The sequence below is a fragment of the Drosophila tropicalis genome, unplaced genomic scaffold (assembly GCF_018151085.1).
Source record: "Drosophila tropicalis isolate 14030-0801.00 unplaced genomic scaffold, ASM1815108v1 contig_593, whole genome shotgun sequence".
Taxonomy (NCBI): Eukaryota; Metazoa; Arthropoda; class Insecta; order Diptera; family Drosophilidae; genus Drosophila; species Drosophila tropicalis.
Window position 1 is genome coordinate 4,709,734 of NW_027173070.1, and position 18,081 is coordinate 4,727,814.

The 18,081-nt window shown below is 33.2% G+C and overlaps 2 protein-coding genes across 3 annotated transcripts; both read left to right on the forward strand.

Moving 5' to 3' along the window:
• The first annotated feature begins 502 nt into the window (after positions 1–502).
• On the forward strand, positions 503–3,179 carry LOC137578017 (uncharacterized). The gene has a single exon (XM_068291647.1). It carries the CDS (start codon positions 2,991–2,993, stop codon positions 3,177–3,179), a length of 189 nt encoding a protein of 62 aa, XP_068147748.1. The 5' UTR covers positions 503–2,990.
• Positions 3,180–3,901: 722 nt separating this feature from the next.
• gem (gemini) lies at positions 3,902–18,006 on the forward strand. Of its 2 annotated transcripts, none has more exons than XM_068291642.1 (12): positions 3,902–4,247; positions 6,264–6,375; positions 6,524–6,751; positions 10,631–10,703; positions 10,768–11,145; positions 11,219–11,363; positions 11,879–12,418; positions 12,997–13,193; positions 16,015–16,219; positions 16,295–16,413; positions 16,636–16,710; positions 17,438–18,006. In XM_068291642.1, the coding sequence occupies exons 1-12, from the start codon at positions 3,903–3,905 to the stop codon at positions 17,853–17,855; spliced, it is 2,835 nt and encodes a 944-aa protein (XP_068147743.1). In that variant the 5' UTR covers position 3,902; the 3' UTR covers positions 17,856–18,006. The 2 variants fall into 2 exon arrangements, with proteins under 2 accessions (XP_068147743.1, XP_068147744.1); XM_068291643.1 differs by having other exon boundaries at positions 16,298–16,413.
• Positions 18,007–18,081: the final 75 nt, after the last annotated feature.

Genomic DNA, 18,081 nt, shown 5'->3' on the forward strand with positions numbered 1-18,081 from the left:
ACGTCATGGCTGCTCTCCCACGCACTTAGTCGCTCTCTCTTGTACTCTCTCTCTCTCTCTCTTTTGGAAGCTTTTCAAGTAAGGTACGTTTCACATTTATAACGCCACTAATATTATCACTTGCACTGCAGAAACCTCATTAATTGAAAGTGGCGTTATAATTTTGAAACGCGCCTAAAATAGAATTCTCGTAAACAAAAAAGTACCGTTAGTCCCACTAATCGCAAAGTTAGTATATGTTGTTGTTGTGCCCCAACAAGGATTTCGATAGAATACTGCAACTACGAGAATTGTACCGTTAGACCAATAATGACAATATATTGGTGGCGTTATAAATGTGAAACGTACCTTATGCGTTAGAGCACCGCCTGTATTTAATCGCTCTCCCTATACATATCTCTCCTTGGCTCTCCCTCTATCTTACACATTCTCTTTCCGTCTCTATCACGCTCCCATGGCCTAAAGTTTATATTAGCGTGTGACGTTCGTTCCCAAATCAGTTTGCTTCCATCGTCCATAATACAAGTTTCCAAATCAATCTCGCCGCGTTTTACAATATCAACTAAAACAAGAAGAGTACAAAGTCATTTTAATATCTAGCAGCACAGTCAGCGTTTTCATTTGTTTATCAACAAAAAGAAACAACACAAAAAATAGCTAAAGAAGAATAAATAAAAACGCGTAAAGCGTTTTTCGACTTTTTCGCCAACTTATCTACGTCATCGACGCGCGCAGCAGCAACTGCAAAAAAGCTCTATTCAGCGTGGGCAGCAGCACTCAGTGAGAGAGAGAAAAATAAAAAACACCCGAGCCAATAAATTTTGTTGAATTTAATTCAATTGCCAACAAGAAGAAATTTAAATCGAGGAAAATTTTGTCTTTATAACTGTCATACAATTGTAACAATTAATTTGTTGTTGTCGGCGGACACAAAAAAAAAAAACATCAACCAGCAATAGCCAGCAGCTTCAGCCTCTAAAGTCAAGTGCGCATTACATCTATGTGTGTGAAAGTGAGACAACTGTATTTAACTGTGGCAGTATTTTGATAAAAGAAAATAGAAACAACAACAACATTCAACAAGCAGAGCAAAGCCAGACAGAGACACAAAAACGCGATAAGAAAACGTGCAAAACAGCTGAGAGAAGTAACAGCAACAGTAGCAACAAGTGCAGTAGCATCAACAACAACAACAATACAAAGCCCTTTCAATTGTTGTTGCCACAATCAATTAGAGTGAACATTCAGCGTCAACGTCGCAGCATCGCAGTCGCAGCAGCATCCCCACAACATTTACTAAAGAGTCGGACTTTATATTGAATATTGTATCTGTGTCTGTAGTTGCTCCCACTACGTCTCCGTAATCACAAGTCGTCGTCGTCGTCGTCGTCGATGTTGTTGTTGTCGTTGCCTTTTCTACTACCATCATCATCAGATCAGCAGTAGCATCGTCGTTATAGGCTCGGGGCCCGCCATTCGGTTTCAATTTGATTGGGGTCTCTTCTCTTCCAGAGCTTCTCAGTGTGTCGTCTGTGTGCGTGTATGTGCCTCAGTTTAAGTGCGTTCAAATTCCGCGATTCCGTTCCGAATCCGAATCTGAAACTGTATCTGTAGTTTCCCGCTAACGGCGAAGAATTCTCACAACTCATTGATATTTTAACCTCGTGTCCGTGTTGGTTGTTGGATGACGCTCGTCCAAGGTTCTGACCGCACAAAATGCTCGTCTCTTTGGGCTTTTCGAAGCCTCGCTTCGTTGGAGTAAAAGTGCTCCTTTAGCGCCAAAAAAAGAAAAAACAGAACAAAAACCACAAAAAAAATATCAATCAAAAAAACAATTGGCAAAAAAGGACTTTTAAAGTTTTCAAATCAAACAAATAACCAAGTGCAATACAATAAAAGTAACAAACAAACAAACGCTTAAAATACGAAATTGAATTGCCGTGTAAAATACGTTATTTTCTAAAGGATTGTTAATTAAAAATTAGCAAACGATATAATACACCGAAAAATATATACAAATACCACAGATATACAAGAGTGAGAGCTAAAAACCAGTTCAAAAGAAATAAATAATAAAAGGCTCTAATAAAATCGTTGATTAAGAAAATATAGCACCACCAATACACATTTGAACAGAAAAATAAATAATATTTAAAAAAAAAAAGCTCCAACCTAGAAGACTACGGACTACTAACGGGTACGAAACGTCGGGGGCCTTCTATAAATAACACCCATACACACTCATATATTATACCTATATATACACAACTCTCCCGCCTTCTACACACACTCTCTCTCTCTCTTTTGAATATTTTTGTCGAGGAGAGCGATTAAACTCAAACGCGCTAAAACAGCGAGCAAAAAAAAAAAAGAAAAATCAGACAGAGTAAATTGAAAACGCGTCTGGAATAGTTGTGTGCACACGGTCGAAAAAAATTTTAAATATCCCAAATCAAATCTTACTAAAATTGAAAACAAGTGAAAAAAACCAAACCAAAATCTATCTACAATTATAATGTCAAATATCTGACAGAGCAACCCTCCACCTTCGCCTTGAAATATCAAAAAAAGGAACAAAACGTCTCCTTCAACAAGAAGAAGTCATACAAGTGCTTTAAAAAAAAAAGAAAACTAATGCTAATTAATATGTCAAAAATCTGACAGTGACTTAAAAAATAGAGCAACAAATTGAAACGAAAAAACTTTATGCAAACACAAATTGTTTGCATATTTTCAACTATACCTAAATATATTATATATATTTTTCTTGTGAAATTTGTTGAGCGTTAAGCTATAAAAGATTGCTAGAATGTCAGCCCAAATCTGACAGTGACTTTAACCCCCCAAAACAAAAACAAAACCAAGTGTATAACTATAAAATAAAAACCTGCAATAAAAACCATAGAACGTCACTTTCGAAGGACGTTTACAAACAACGAGAGCAAAAATCTTTCTATAATTTCAATACCGTTCAGAAAACTTTGCAATAAATGGAGAAATCTGATATACGAATGCAACGCATGTCAAATGAACCAAAATATTATAAATCACAATCGAGCTATATGTATTTGCGTAACAAAATGCTGTTAAAAATTGAAAATACCCTACTCCGAAGCCATCGTCAGCGTGAGACCACCGGTATTAAGAAACTATACAATTCATTTTTTGTACTGTTTTAAATATTGCCCGTTTGTTAAATACGGCCGGGCACCCCAACAAAAAATACAATAATTCAATAAAGTTGTAAAACGACCCATAATACACTCACCCACAACGCACAACGAATTTGATCAATTCTACAAAAAAAAAATCAACAAAAAACCCTAAAAAAAATAAGAACAAACAAACAAACAAAAAAAAACCATAGATATTATTTGGTTGTTAGTCGAACTACGTCAATAAAGAGAGATAAAAAGTAAAGAAACAAAAAACTATTATATTTTTTTTTTCCTCTGTGCTGTGCTCTGTTTTAAATGAAAACTATCTTTAAATCTGAACTATTTTACATCTCTAAATATAATAACCTGTCATTGTCAAAATGTTAACCTAAACTGAGGGACAAATAACAACAACAAAGTGGAAGATTTATTATCAACAATAAATATATGCATCTGTTTCTACTTTTAAATACTCTATAAATATAAATATAAAAACAAAAACAAGTGTGGGGAACTATTTTAATTGCAAGAAACTTGCCAAAATTGCTGGCGAAAACTCTCGAGTGGTAACACCCTTTTTATGAATCGAAAAATCCATACATAAAACTACCGTGTTTCTCGTGCTAAAAACAAAAATTGGTAATTGTGGTAAAACGTTATAAACCTACATACATACATATATATTTTGGAACTTATCGGGAATTGAAACGTATTGAACGTAAATTTCTTAATATACGTACACGAATGGCGCTTTCGTTTTTATCGCAAAATTCCGGACTGTTGGATTTACAAAGTATTTTTGATCCACAATATACACAACAACAACAACAAGAGGAAGAAGATAAAACAACAACAGCAACACAAGTAGCAACATCACATCATAATAATAATAATAATCCAACAACAACAAAATTCGATTTAAACTTATTTAACGATATCAACGACGATCAAATGGAATACAATCAGAGTTTGAGTCGTACTCAATATCAAAATTCGAATAATAACAACCACAATACCAACAACAACAACAGCAACATACAAACACCTCAGATTAGCAACAACAACGGTGTCGGTGGAAATCTTAATCAGGTAAGCATATTATTGTTATTGTTACAAAAATAAACATTAGGAATTGAATCATAACTAGACCTAGGCCGATAAATGAATAATAGATTGGAAAAAAATGATAAATCTTATACTTATTTTTAATAAAATATTCATAAAATAGGACCATGACCGTTAATTGAAATAGAATTGACTAGTAAAATGCAGAAATTATATGGAAAATAATATAATAATCAACAAACAGATCTATTTATAGTAGTGTTGGATCAATTAGCCGATCCAATTGACTCCCCTACCATTATAATAAGTGAACATTAAAAACATCCTCAAAGATAGATGTACATGATTATGCCCAAAGAGCTTCTTACATTAGTGTGTCGTAGTGATTTGTAAAACTCGACGAGAAATTCTCTCCGAATTGGCAGATAACTCGTATTTTATGGAAGCACCACCTAAAAAAGGGATAAAGATGAAACATAGTCTTTTAATAATATGATAAACTTTATGAACATTCATCATTAAAATGGTACATGTAACCAAAACCACTCAGAAAAATTCGTTGGACGTAGTGTTTCAAAAACTCAGACGAAACTCTACACCAAAAATAAAAAAACATCGTATCGACACGAAGTAAGGAAAATTCGATTTAAGGCAATTCATGAATATAAAGTTAAAATTGATTAAATTTATGATCCTTTCTCAGACACGAGGCTGCAAAATTTATTTTTTAATTTGAGGCTTGCTTGTGCGTCACACGTTTATGAGTCTTTCTTTTGGGTTGATCAAATATTTCTGCGTCAGATTTAAGTAATTACGATTCTTTCCCTCAATAAAGAATTGGCTGTGCTTCTCCCTACATATGTATATACTTCTCTCCTAGACCACCTTTTCTGTACCATGCAAGCCGAAACTCTTATAAAGTTTAGCATAGCAAAAAATAGAAATATGATATTAGCTTCTGGATACTATGGGGCACTCCCGTACGCGTACTTTTTAGGAATATATAAGCCCCTCGCTACCTGGTACGTAAACAAAACAATTTCCTTATTAAAAGTACTCAGTTTATTTATTTTTTATTAGAAGATACCTTATTTCTTGTTATCTATTGTTTATTTTCATGTGTATGTGCCTAGAAATATTTAAACAAATATAATTTCAATAGTTTCTTTGCTAGTAAATGGAATTTTCCTTACACAAAGTTTTGTATAATATTTGAGGGGTCACTCTACTAAAAAATTTATTGCTGAAACCATGAAAAGGGCAGAAAAGGTGGACCCCGGGGGGCATTTAAGGTGAATTCAGGCCTGCAAGCAATCGATACAATTTAGTTTCTTTTGACGTTAGTTTTTTCGATCAGCAAATAAGCTAAGTATAGATGACAGCAAAACCAATTTGATAAATAGTTTTAAATGTTATGTAAGTTTCCACGTGGACGCCTTCCATAAGCATCAAGAAGAATGCAAGTGCCGAGTGCTTTCCCGCCCCTCCTTCTCCATCATATTTGGGTCGATTTTAAAATACTTTGTATTGGATTCTTCTTTGCTTAGCTCTTGATCAAAATTTGTTTTCATATCGCATGGGCATATGAACATGGAGACATGGTCCCGGGGGCCCTTATCTTTTATAAGAAATGGAATAAACAAAAACATAACCTATAGCATAATCGATTTCCTGAGAAAGCGGGGGATAAAGAGCGGGAGAGTGTAAGAGAGAGCGACCCATAAGAAAAAGATAGAGAGAGGCACTCACAGACAGCTGTGCCATTTCTATATGTACAAACATATATACTAAAATTGTATGTTTTTGTTGTACGATTATCAGCAAGGTTTCGGACCCCTATATGGTATTTAGCGATAATATTGACGATGATGATGAGAAGAGGGCATAGCCTCTCTGGCGGCTAGACGAGACGAGATGTTTCATTAATTGAAAAAAACATTTGAATACTTGAAAGAAAAAGTAACAATATTAGCTGAGAAAAAAAAGCAACGGATGAACCCAACAAATTGACTGGTAAATTTCCCCATTTTTCCGTTTCAGCTCCAAAATCGTCATTTTATTAGCGGCTATCATCATCAGCATATTGGTTCAGATTATGAGCAAGTGATTAACTTTGTTGATTCACCACCAAATTCAGAGGAATCTTGGACAGGTAAGGTTAAAGGCAGTCAACAGAAGCCAACAAACAAAAATCCATTCCATCATGCATCCATCCATTTTGATTATGATAAATGCCATAACACATACCATCCAATCAACGATCAGATCAGATTGATCACATATAGATCTCTACGTCACAGACGGACCAACGTCCAAGGATTCATCGCCAGGACCGCAAATTATTGACGTGCAGACAATTTATTCACACTCGCAGCAGCACCACAGCGGTTCGCGCAAGAGACGAATGGATTGGGATTCATTGGATATTGGTCAAAGTGAAAATTCACCAACAGCCACGCCCAATGCCCATAAGGCGCAGCAACAACAACATCAAGAAAAAGATAAACACAAACGGGAGAAGCATTCAGGTAAGAACCTTTTTCATTTGCATACGATTATTCAGAGGGAGAGAAAAAACAAACAAAGCAAAACCTTTCTTCTGACTTTATTACCTAATAAACTTTCAAAAGAAATGCACCGAAAAATGTTAATATAAATCGATAACCGGTTAATGATATTTTCATTTAATGTTAGGGCTCTTGTTAGTTAAAAGTATTTAAGACCTTACTTAACTTATTAAGTTAAGTTTATTAAGTTTGAAAGAGACTCGAGGTGATGTCTACTAATATTTCACCTTCACACTTATTTCTTGTGCTTTAACTAATTGGGAATCGTAACCTAAATAAGATTTATTTATGCGAAATTTGTAAAAACTTACTTTTGAATATGATTAGCTTAAAACAGACTTGAAACGACCAACTGTAGACTTTGTTCTATCAATGCTTAAAGTCGTTGGGGATCATAAAGAAGTCAAGTCAAATAGTTGGACATCTGAAAAAAATTGAGTTTTTGCTTGTTATTTTTAATTTACAAAAGATCTTAAAACGTATTCATTGCTTACTAGTTGGAAATTATCCAGAATATTACACCAAACTGCAAATTTTACATAGATGGTTTGGCCTATCCAATGGTCTTAAACGTATTTAGAGCAGAAGGGTAAAATCGATCATTTATGTAGAAATTTGTTTTTCGATACTGAAATATTAGCAGTTTAAGGGAACCATAAACTTCTCGAGGAGATTATACTTCCTCCGTGGATCCATTACACAATTCAGAGATTGAATCCAAAGATGAACACGTTTCTTTGAGATACCTTGAGAGTTCGAGCACATTTTTTGTCAGTTTCTTCATTTCGTTTCGTTATTTTTGGTGGCTCTTTCTAACCGAAACAAAATGTGTTAATTTCATATATAAATTGCCGAATAACTTTGCTAATTAGTCAATACACTTGTCTCATCTAACAAATGTATATATACAATATACCTTTTACATAAGTATGTATGTATTTAAGACAACTTTTATGATCCATTCTGAAATATGAAATAAATTATCAAAGAAAAAATGCACAGAAATGTTTCTGATATATTTTTAGCCCGGTTAATCCCAGTTTGGATCATAAAACTTTGTTTAGTGTACACGAGTAGACGACTTTTCGATGCCCTGTAAAAATGAGAAAATCTTCTTATTTATCAATAGGAAGCATTTCTTTTGAGGAAGAAGGGGAAAGAAAACATTTGAATCTATTTTAACTGTTCTATAAAGTTTTCTAACTCAATGGGTATTTCAAAATGTGATTTCTGGATTTTTTTTGGTTGTGTTTATTGAGATACATACATATGTTTGACGATAAAGCAAAAAAAAAAAGACAAAAAACCGCTTAATGAAATTAACAAGTTTTTTTTTGTCTAATTTACAATATTTCTCATATCGAAGAATAATTAACTTAACACATATGTGCCAGGCCAAAAACAAATTGTTAATTAATAGAGCAACACACACAAACACACACGCACACACACCAGAATAGAATCTCCAAATGAAAAAACGACTCGACTCAAGTTGTAAAGACATAAAGAACTTTTCAGAGATATTAAGTTTATAGCGGTTTATCTACTGATGAAGTTCTGGGTATTTTTCCATATACCTTTTCTCTGTCAGATAGCGAGAGATTTGAGCGATTTGAATGGGGGGCTGGTTTATGGCTATTTCTCTCTTATTCTTTCTCTGTGTCTCTCCCTCTTTGGTTTTCAAAATCACGCAAACTCTTGGTTGTTCACTTGCCATTGGCCTAATTATTCAAAAAAAAAAAAAAAAAAATACATATGTGTCAGCCATATAATTTTTTCCTCTCCCCTCTCTGTCTCCCACTACACTTGACCATTGACTAACTGACTGACTGATGGCTTATCATCCCAGCGACAACCACACGACTAATGTATAGCGAGATAAGAGACTAAAAACTAAACTGAAAACAAATTGTTAACTCTCGCTATAGAAACAAACACAAAACAAAAAAAAAAAAACAACCTACAATTATAGCAATTTACTGAATTGTTGTCTCTATCTCCGCCCTTCCTCCACTAGACTAAAGAGGGGGAAGGCAAAAGGCAAAAGCCTTTGTGCAATCTGAGAGAATTTATTTAATTTTATAAGCCTTCATTATCATTAAATTTAACGTCCTTTGTTTTCATTTCCGAATTTATGTAACAGCTCTCCCTCTCTTTCTATCTCTGTTGCTTGTAATCGATTCTCATCTGTCAATATCTATATGTCTATATTGTATAATGGTTTGTATTATTCTATTTTAGCCTCACCTAAACATTTAACCATTTATCTATCAATTTATCAAAGCAAATTACCAACTCGTGTGAACAGAGAAAAAAAAAAAACACATTTAGATCTGATAGGATAGAAAAAAAAAAGTTGTAAAGTTTGCTAAAGGAACTGCATTCAAATAAATTTAAATGAATCGATTATAATTATAGTTCTCCATTTAGATGAAATTTATATTTAGTCAAAATTGTAACTTCATCTGTGATTAAGAATTACGTATATACATACATATATGGCTGGCTTATTGGTTTTTCTTTTAACCATGTTATGAATACCATGAATTTATGGAATAGATTTTTTTGATATCACATTATGTATGAAACATCGTGACAGATATCAAGATGATTTATATTTAAAATCTATTCAAAAATTAGTATTTATTTTTAGACAGAGGAGAGGATTAGCTTTATTTTTATACTTATGAGTTACTATTATCCGGATGGGAGGGGAAATCTATTTATGTTTGGTTTATATGGTCTTCCATACTTCTTATCTAACACGGATAACTTTGCTTCGAATGGGTTTTTTTTGTATCTCAAAGTTTTCAATTGATTTTATCTAAACACAAATTAAAGGCAAGTTGCTTTTTTCCACTTCCAATATTCGTATGTTTGTACACATGTATACAAATTGATGTCAACACCTTCTACAACTAATCAGGAAAAAATCTGATTTAAGAAATACTTCAAGGATTTTAAATCAAAATCCCAGTGGTTCGTAAGAAACTCACAGATCAAAATATAAGATTTTTAAAGACACAGATTTACAGCCACCAATATTGTATTGGGCAACATTCAAAGTTTTAGACGTCTAAAGGTTATCAAACACTTCTTAGACCTTCATCTGATTGGTAAAACAGTAGAAATTTACTAAAGTGCCTTTGAACAATCGGAGATCAAAATATAAGATATAACAGACCTGCCTTTGAACAAAAAGCCCTAAAAGCAGTTCATCTGTAAAATATTCATGCAAATGTCATAACAAAAAAAAAGGATTATCCAACCTTTGAATATTATACTATGGGTAGCAGCAGGACATAAATTTATGGATTAAAAATTTGTGAAATGTATTCAAAAGTATTTCTAATTTCATCAATGCTTTTTAAAGACAGTTGTCTTTTAAATTTTAGCTGTCTCTTGTTGTTAAGTTGATCAAATTATTTATTTTTTTTCCAGTCAAAATATCTTATAGATTATATAAACGTTAGATAGCCCAATACACGCATTTAACTGATTTTTATTTGGTATTTTTCGGCCTTCATTGACGTCATTTAGAAAGTTTTTGGGAACTAGTTTTAATAGATAAGAATTATCAAAAAACTTACTACAAGTGGATGACATTATCTTGAGATAGTGGTCAATAGACGCACATGAGAATTGATTAATACCTAACCTATATTAAAGTCAGAAGGGAAACGATCTCTGATTTTATAAATAAATCAATAAAAAGACACTTTATGATATCAAACGAATCTACCAAAGCTGAGATAGATCTAAATTTGTAGACTACATATTTATGTACATATGTATGTATCTATATTTATTTATAAATCATTTGCTTTTATATTTTTGCAGGTCGCAGCAGCTGGAGCGATGATATTGGATTTGATTTGAATGCCGAATTCAATAGTAATTCATATTTGAACAAGTAAATAAATATCTTGAAAGTTTTCGAATCAAAACTTAATACCCGCCATTTTCCTTACTCTTAGTGAAAACTTTTTAACGTTTTCGCCTAGTTTGACGGCTCTTAAACAGGAACCGCAAACCGAGCAGCAGCAGCAGCAGCAGATAAAACCCAATGCCAAATTGCAATTGGATGGTAATGCAGCCAAATCCCCTCTAATTGATGGACAAAAGGATATCAGGGAGGTCAATGGTGGAGGCAAAAATGACGCTAACTCAGCTGCTGGCCCCATTTGCGGTTGTGGCTCACCTCAGGGATCGCCCATCAACAATCAGGCCAATTATAGTGCTGGAGAAGTCGAAGCGCAGGCAGCACCTGAAAAGATCATCAAGCAATTGAGTGTGGTCGATGCAGCCAAAATAGAACTAAGCAATGGCTCATCATCCCACGGCGAGGATCACAAGTGAGAACAAACAAATTTTGCAACTCTTTCCAAGTACCAACTTAAACTAATTATTTTTTCTTTTCTCCAAAAGATTTCAGTACATTTTAGCTGCTGCCACTTCGATAGCCACCAAAAATAATGAGGAAACGTTAACCTATCTGAATCAGGGACAAAGTTATGAGATCAAATTAAAGAAAATTGGTGATTTATCTTTATATCGTGATAAGATTTTGAAGGTGAGTCAAGGTCTTCAGCCAAACGGACAAACACAAAGAGTGACTCTTTCCTGTTGACACATCCCGACGACTATGACCGAGTTCAAAGTAATTTGCAAAAAAAAATACAAATGTACATATATATGTATATGTACATACATACATATATGAAAAGAGAAAAACAATTTCATTTAAATTGACTGAGTTATTGTTATGAGTTTGCTTTCTATTAAGACTTGATGTGGACAATACATATGTAGTTGGGAATATCACTTCTATCTCTCTATCCCTTTTTCGCATAAACTATCTCTTTCTGGCAATGTGTGTGTGTGTGTGCGCATGTGGCTCGTTTCCTTAATTGATTTTAATATGCCCCAATTAAACTTAATTTAGACAACAACAACAACTACAAAACAAACTGTTTGAAATGCAAAAAAATTTACATATACATATGTACATATACATATGTAGATATTTTGTTTGTTGGCCCTCTTCACCCCCTCTAACTTCCTTTTCCTCTCTCTCTCTGTTCGTAGAGCGTCATAAAAATCTGTTTCCATGAGCGCCGCTTACAGTTTATGGAACGCGAACAGATGCAACAATGGCAACAATCTCGTCCTGGTGATCGCATCATTGAAGTGGATGTACCATTATCTTATGGCCTGTGTCATGTCTCGCAACCATTGAGTTCGAATTCATTGAATACGGTCGAAATATTTTGGGATCCATTGAAGGAAGTCGGTGTTTATATCAAAGTCAATTGCATTTCAACTGAATTTACACCAAAGAAGCACGGTGGCGAAAAGGGTGTACCATTCCGACTACAAATTGAAACTTATATAGAAAATACAACAACAACAAATACAAATTTAAATACAACAAATGCAACCACAAACAGCAGTGGAAGCAACAGCAATAGTTCTACAACAGCTTCATCATCTCCGATACCGGAACGCTCCGCAGCCAATGGAGGAAACGCCAATGGAAACAACAACAACAACGGCAATGGCAGCGGCAGCAGCAATGCCAGTGGTGCCCCCAAACAGGCTGTCCATGCAGCTGCTTGTCAGATTAAGGTAAGTAAATACAGTGAAGACTTAGTTAAAAAACGCTTCCACCCTAAGGAAACCGGGAAACCCCGAATACACATTATAGTTCTGTCCAGTGTGACCGTTTTACCCTTTTTCCGCTTAAGGAATAATCCTTAAACTGAGAAATGTACAAGAAACCAACAATAAAGATTTAAAGACTCTGAATTTCATATAAAAAGAAGTTTGTGTATAAATAATAAAATGGCCCTAAAATTTACACCCAAATCCGCCACTGATAAAAATACTTATTAAATAATATAAAGCAGAAACCGATTTGTTACTAAAATTCAGAGATCTTATCGAAATAAAACCAAAGTAAACCAGATAGAAGCACTTGTAATATCTTATCAGCAAAGGCATTATCTCTTCTCTTAGTTAGTAGTTAGAAGTATTGAAACCCTATTTAAAGATTTTCCAATAGTCGTAGCTTGACAATGTTTCATCGATACTCTAGGAGTTGATTGGACTATTGACTTACTACGCCTATGTGAGAGCAACGTTGCATATTACAGGTGCCACTTTATATCCACGATAATTCCACTTGATCTTGTCTTGTTTTACAGGTTTTCAAATTAAAAGGCGCCGATCGTAAGCATAAGCAAGATCGCGAGAAAATCCAAAAGCGACCACAATCCGAGCAAGAGAAATTCCAGCCAAGCTATGAATGTACAATCATGAATGATATATCATTGGATTTGATAATGCCGAATGCAAATGCAATTGCAACAACAACCACCACAGGCTGTTACAGTCCCGAATAGTGAGTATACATAAATTTTCCTCTCTCTTAATATATATACATATATATTACTGAGTTTATTATTGTATATATCCGGCAATTATAATGCAGTTTTCTCTCTCTCTCTCCCTCTCTTTGTGGGGTTGCTTATCAAAAGATTTGTTAAGATTTATTTATGCGACTTCTAGGCTAGTTATGATTTATATAAACGAGATCTGATATGAGTAGGGATGAGTTATATGAATATTTGCATAACGTGATCAACAATTACGGACAAGTTCAAGTGAACATTGCATTATATCATTTCCAATTGCTATGGAATTTTCCAATGTTTCGAAACCCAATCAAGCATAAAGAAATAAGATCAATACAAAAAAGACAAAAACAATTTAAATGAGAGCAATCAAACTAATTAAGAACGCACAAAAGAGGACGGAAATCTGTGGAGAGGAGCCACTACAAAAGGACTCTCTTCGAGAGAGCCACAACAGATGGGAAGACAGACAAAGACACAGAGACAGAGATAGAGAGAGAGAGAGAAAGAGCTTTTTCTTTTGGCCAGTTTATTTATAGTGCTTAAAAGCGGCTTTTAACCGGTTTTGCCAATTTGTTTACAGGGCTAAAATATGAATGATGTACGCTACCTTTAAGAAGATATTGCAAAGAAGAGTGCGCTCATGGGGGGTTTGGGGGGGGTGGAGGGATTCGACTTTTAGCTATATACAAATATATCTATTCAAATCTATTTAGATACAAACGCAGATTCATAATTTATTTATGCGAAATTCTTTTTAGACAAGTTTCCAGTGCTAATTGAATAAGCATAGCGAAGAGTTTTCTCGAGTATAACCAAAAATATATACATATATATATTTTTCTTCGTTCTTTTAATGAAATTCTCATCGGTTGCAGTAATAAACCAAATATTTAAATCGTTCAAAGTATGTAGATCTATAAGAAATTTCTAATTATACATAAGTATGCCAGGTTTTTGTAAGGTCAAATGTTTTTTCCTTTATTTTTAATATTTGCTTTCATCGTCTACTGATATATTAACGAAAAACTTTAATTTTCTAACCAATTAAAAGTTTACTTAATTAAAAGCATTTTAAAGAATCTTATAAAGAATATTATAAGTTTGACAGTACATTTTCTGTGGAAAAGTCAAATATATTTTTTTTTAAATCTTATAATTTATTTATTCAAAAGAATTTATTAAATACAACCTACTAAATAATTGTTTTGTTAAGGAGTTACATATTTTAAAATTTTCAACTTTACTAATATTAACAGTTAATTAAAAAGTAGGCTAACATTAACCATTTGTTTTGAGAAATATTTTAATAGTTTCAAATATTTTCTAACAATTTGTCAAGTAGCTAAAAAATTTAATTACATTTTTTGAATTGTTTATCCATTAATTTTTAATTTTTATAATTTTTAATAACAATTAAAAAATGGTCTAAAATACATATTTTCGAACAATGGTTCAAGTTATTATAAATTTTTACTTAATAACAACTTTTAATAACAATTAACAAATTAATTAATTATTTTAATTTATTAATTAATTATAAATTTTTACTTGGAAATATTTTAGATAATTTCTTTAATTGATTTGGAGATTTTCTACCTAACTAAAAATTTGTTATATGTTGATCTTTTAATATTCTTTATTCTTTATTCTAATTTTTTTAGTTTAGGAATTAAATTACAATTTCATTTTTAAAAAATTTAAGGTTATTTTAAACTTCCTAATATGAAACAAAAAAATATATATTCTATTAAAAATAAATCAACTTTTTGTAATATTAAACTGAAGATTTACCACCTAATTCTAAATTCTTAATTTTTAAATTATTTACTTCATCTTCTTATCAAACGTTAAGTTTTAATAGTTTATTCAATTAAAGCAAAACTTTCTAGCTTAAGCGGATTTAATTTTAAAATTAATTAAAATTAACATAATTACTAATCTTAAACATGAGTTGTATGGTTCTTAATAATCTTAGTATTTATTTGCTTTTTAGAAATTTTTATTATTATTTAAGTAAGTGTAGAGTTTGAGTTTATTGAAGTTAATTAAATGTCAACCATGTTGTGACATTAATTGCAATGAATTTTCCCCCGCAGTTTGCAGTTTCAGTTCATTTTCTTTTTACACTCGAGAGTGAGTGTGCAGGGTACGAGAAAAGTTGCCCTGACCGAACAACTGAAACATGATTTAAGTAAAACTAAAGTTTTTTTTTATTAGTTTTGTATTAACATATGTCGAGAAGGAGAGAGAGATGAGATATATATTGAATTTTTATTAAAATGTGGTTATTCAACCGCAACAAATAATATCAGATAACCGATAAGTGCCTGGATAACAAAGTATTTATATAAACAAAAACAAAACAAGTACATCTTATATGTAAAGGTAGATGTTTTTTTTATATATGTATGTACATATAAACTTGATTATAAGTATGTATGACTTTTAAGAGCAACAAACTAGATCGTTTACGGCCTCCAAAGAGAGAGACAGAGCGAGGGAGAGAGAGCGAGAGATAGAGAGAGAGTGATAGAGAGAAAAAGCAACCACAAAACTGGCATTTGCTTTAGCTTCTTCGTCCCATTGCATCCCATGGCAGAAACTATGCCATCTAGTTCAGTTTGTGGCCGAGGCAGAGGGCATTCGTGAACATGCGCTTGTATCTGAAGGATCATTACGCTTGTTGCCGCCGCTCCTACCTAAAGACATTTTATAGAATTTGTAGGCGTACATATATATACATACATTCATACATATTTAATCAATGTGATTTAACAACAATTTTTGTTTTTCTTCGTCTTTTAGTATGAAACTTTGGCCCAATTCGCCTGTGCATATACCAAAATATGATGGAATGCTGCCATTCACATCGAATGCATCGCCAGGCACTAGCAGCAGCAGTCCAATTGCCATCAATTCAGTGACATCGACCAATTCACCAACATTGAAACTAATGGATGCCACCAATATGGTATCACCGCAGCATGTACCAGCGGATATTGATGATTATGTGAGTCCCCCTGCACCCACCACCATGAGCCAATCAAAAGAAAATGCCATCTTAACGAATCTTTTTTCTCTTTAGCAGAATCAAAACATAATGCCGGATTCAACGCCCGCACAAGTGACACAATGGCTTACACAGCATCGTCTTACGGCCTATTTGACTACTTTTGCTCACTTCTCTGGGTCCGATATTATGCGGTGAGTTGGATTGAATTAGTTGACACAAAAGTAACTTTTCGTACGCTTCTAAAACTTGGCAATGTTTCTAAAAATCATACTACATTCCAATATGTATACTTATGGCATACTTTAAGGGACGAAGTTTTGGTCATTTACGGCCTCCATGGATGCGCCACTAGATATATTTCAAGCATTGGAATTTGTATAATATTTTAAAATATTTATTATTTTCTTTTTCAGCATGTCCAAGGAGGATTTAATACAAATTTGCGGTCTTGCCGATGGAATACGGATGTTTAATATTTTGAGAGCCAAGTAAGTTAAAACTGGAGTACCATTCGATGTGATGGCTTAATTTTTTTTTACTAGATTATATTTATACTTAAGATATACATATACATATAGCCTTTATGGATGCCTTATGTAAGCCCTTTCGCCGATTGATTCTTGAAAATGCAATCTAATCCAATCATGAGAGTTAGTTTTCTTAATTTTCTCAACTCGTATGACTTGTTTCTTGACTTGCCCATTACATTTTTGTTTTTTACATTTTTGTTATTAAATTTAGCAGTTCCCTTTTCTTTATGCAGAAAAATTGGAAAAGGTAATGATCCTGAAGATTTCCGAGAGGATTAGTACCAAAGAGAATGGACTGATTCGTGTACAGCGATGTTTGCACTTTATATTAGTATTATAAAAGATAAAAGAACTATCTATGAGCTCGAGAACTCATACCATTCTGCCTTGGAAGTCCTATAACTAACAGACCAAATCTGTAATGAAGTCTAGTCTATCTCCTTTGCACTAAATTTTTATAAAAGCTATATAATATAGTGCTGAATAAATCGAAATTGGCTAAGAAAAAGTCGTATAGATAACGATAATCAATAGTCAAACTATTTTGCTTGTTAATTTTAAGTTGCTGTGATAACTGCCAAAAATCTAGCTTCGTATATAACTATTAAAACGCCATTAAAAGTGGCTTTAACAACAATAGAATATCTAAGAGTATTTATTAAGATATTTCTTTCTCTTTTTGCAGAACAATTGCGCCTCGTTTGACGCTTTATGCCAGTTTAGATGGATGCAGCTACAATGCCATTTACTTGCTCTCGAATACGGCTAAAGAACTGCAGCAAAAGATCTACAAATTGCCAGGATTCTATGAGTTCATGCTAAAGGCCACTGCAAATGCAAATGAGAATGGCGGTTCAGCTGCAGCAGCTGCTTTGGCCCTCTATAATAACTGGAGTATGCATTCAAAATATTCGGGCAGCGGTTCGAATATATTCAATGAGGTCAATAAGAGTTGTGTCTATATCTCGGGTCCATCGGGCATTCATGTCGCTGTCACCGATGAGGTTCTCAATAACGAGATTAAGGACAATAGCCTCTATGCCTTGGATGTGCAGAGCGATAAGGTTATTTTGAAGCTGATTAATAAGCAGGACATCAACTAGACATTTTAGTTTTCACACAATAATCAACCCTGACAAAAAATTTACAAAAAAATTTAAAAAAAAAAACACCCAATAACAAAAAGTATAGTTTTAGCATTTAAAGAACAAAAAGAAACATGTTTTTTCTATATAAATTTCAATTTGTAAGAGATTTCGCTTAGCAAATTTTGAACAAGTATAACCCCACACAAACACACACACACACACAAACACCAATTTTAGTGTA

Coding starts and splice junctions, on each gene's coding strand:
- LOC137578017 (XM_068291647.1), top strand. CDS start 2,991: ATGGAGAAATCTGATATACGAATGCAACGCATGTCAAATGAACCAAAA.
- gem (XM_068291642.1), top strand. CDS start 3,903: ATGGCGCTTTCGTTTTTATCGCAAAATTCCGGACTGTTGGATTTACAA. Junction 6,752..10,630: donor CAAACGGGAGAAGCATTCAG/GTAAGAACCTTT, acceptor ATATTTTTGCAG/GTCGCAGCAGCTGGAGCGAT. Junction 16,220..16,294: donor CAGCGGATATTGATGATTAT/GTGAGTCCCCCT, acceptor TTTTCTCTTTAG/CAGAATCAAAACATAATGCC.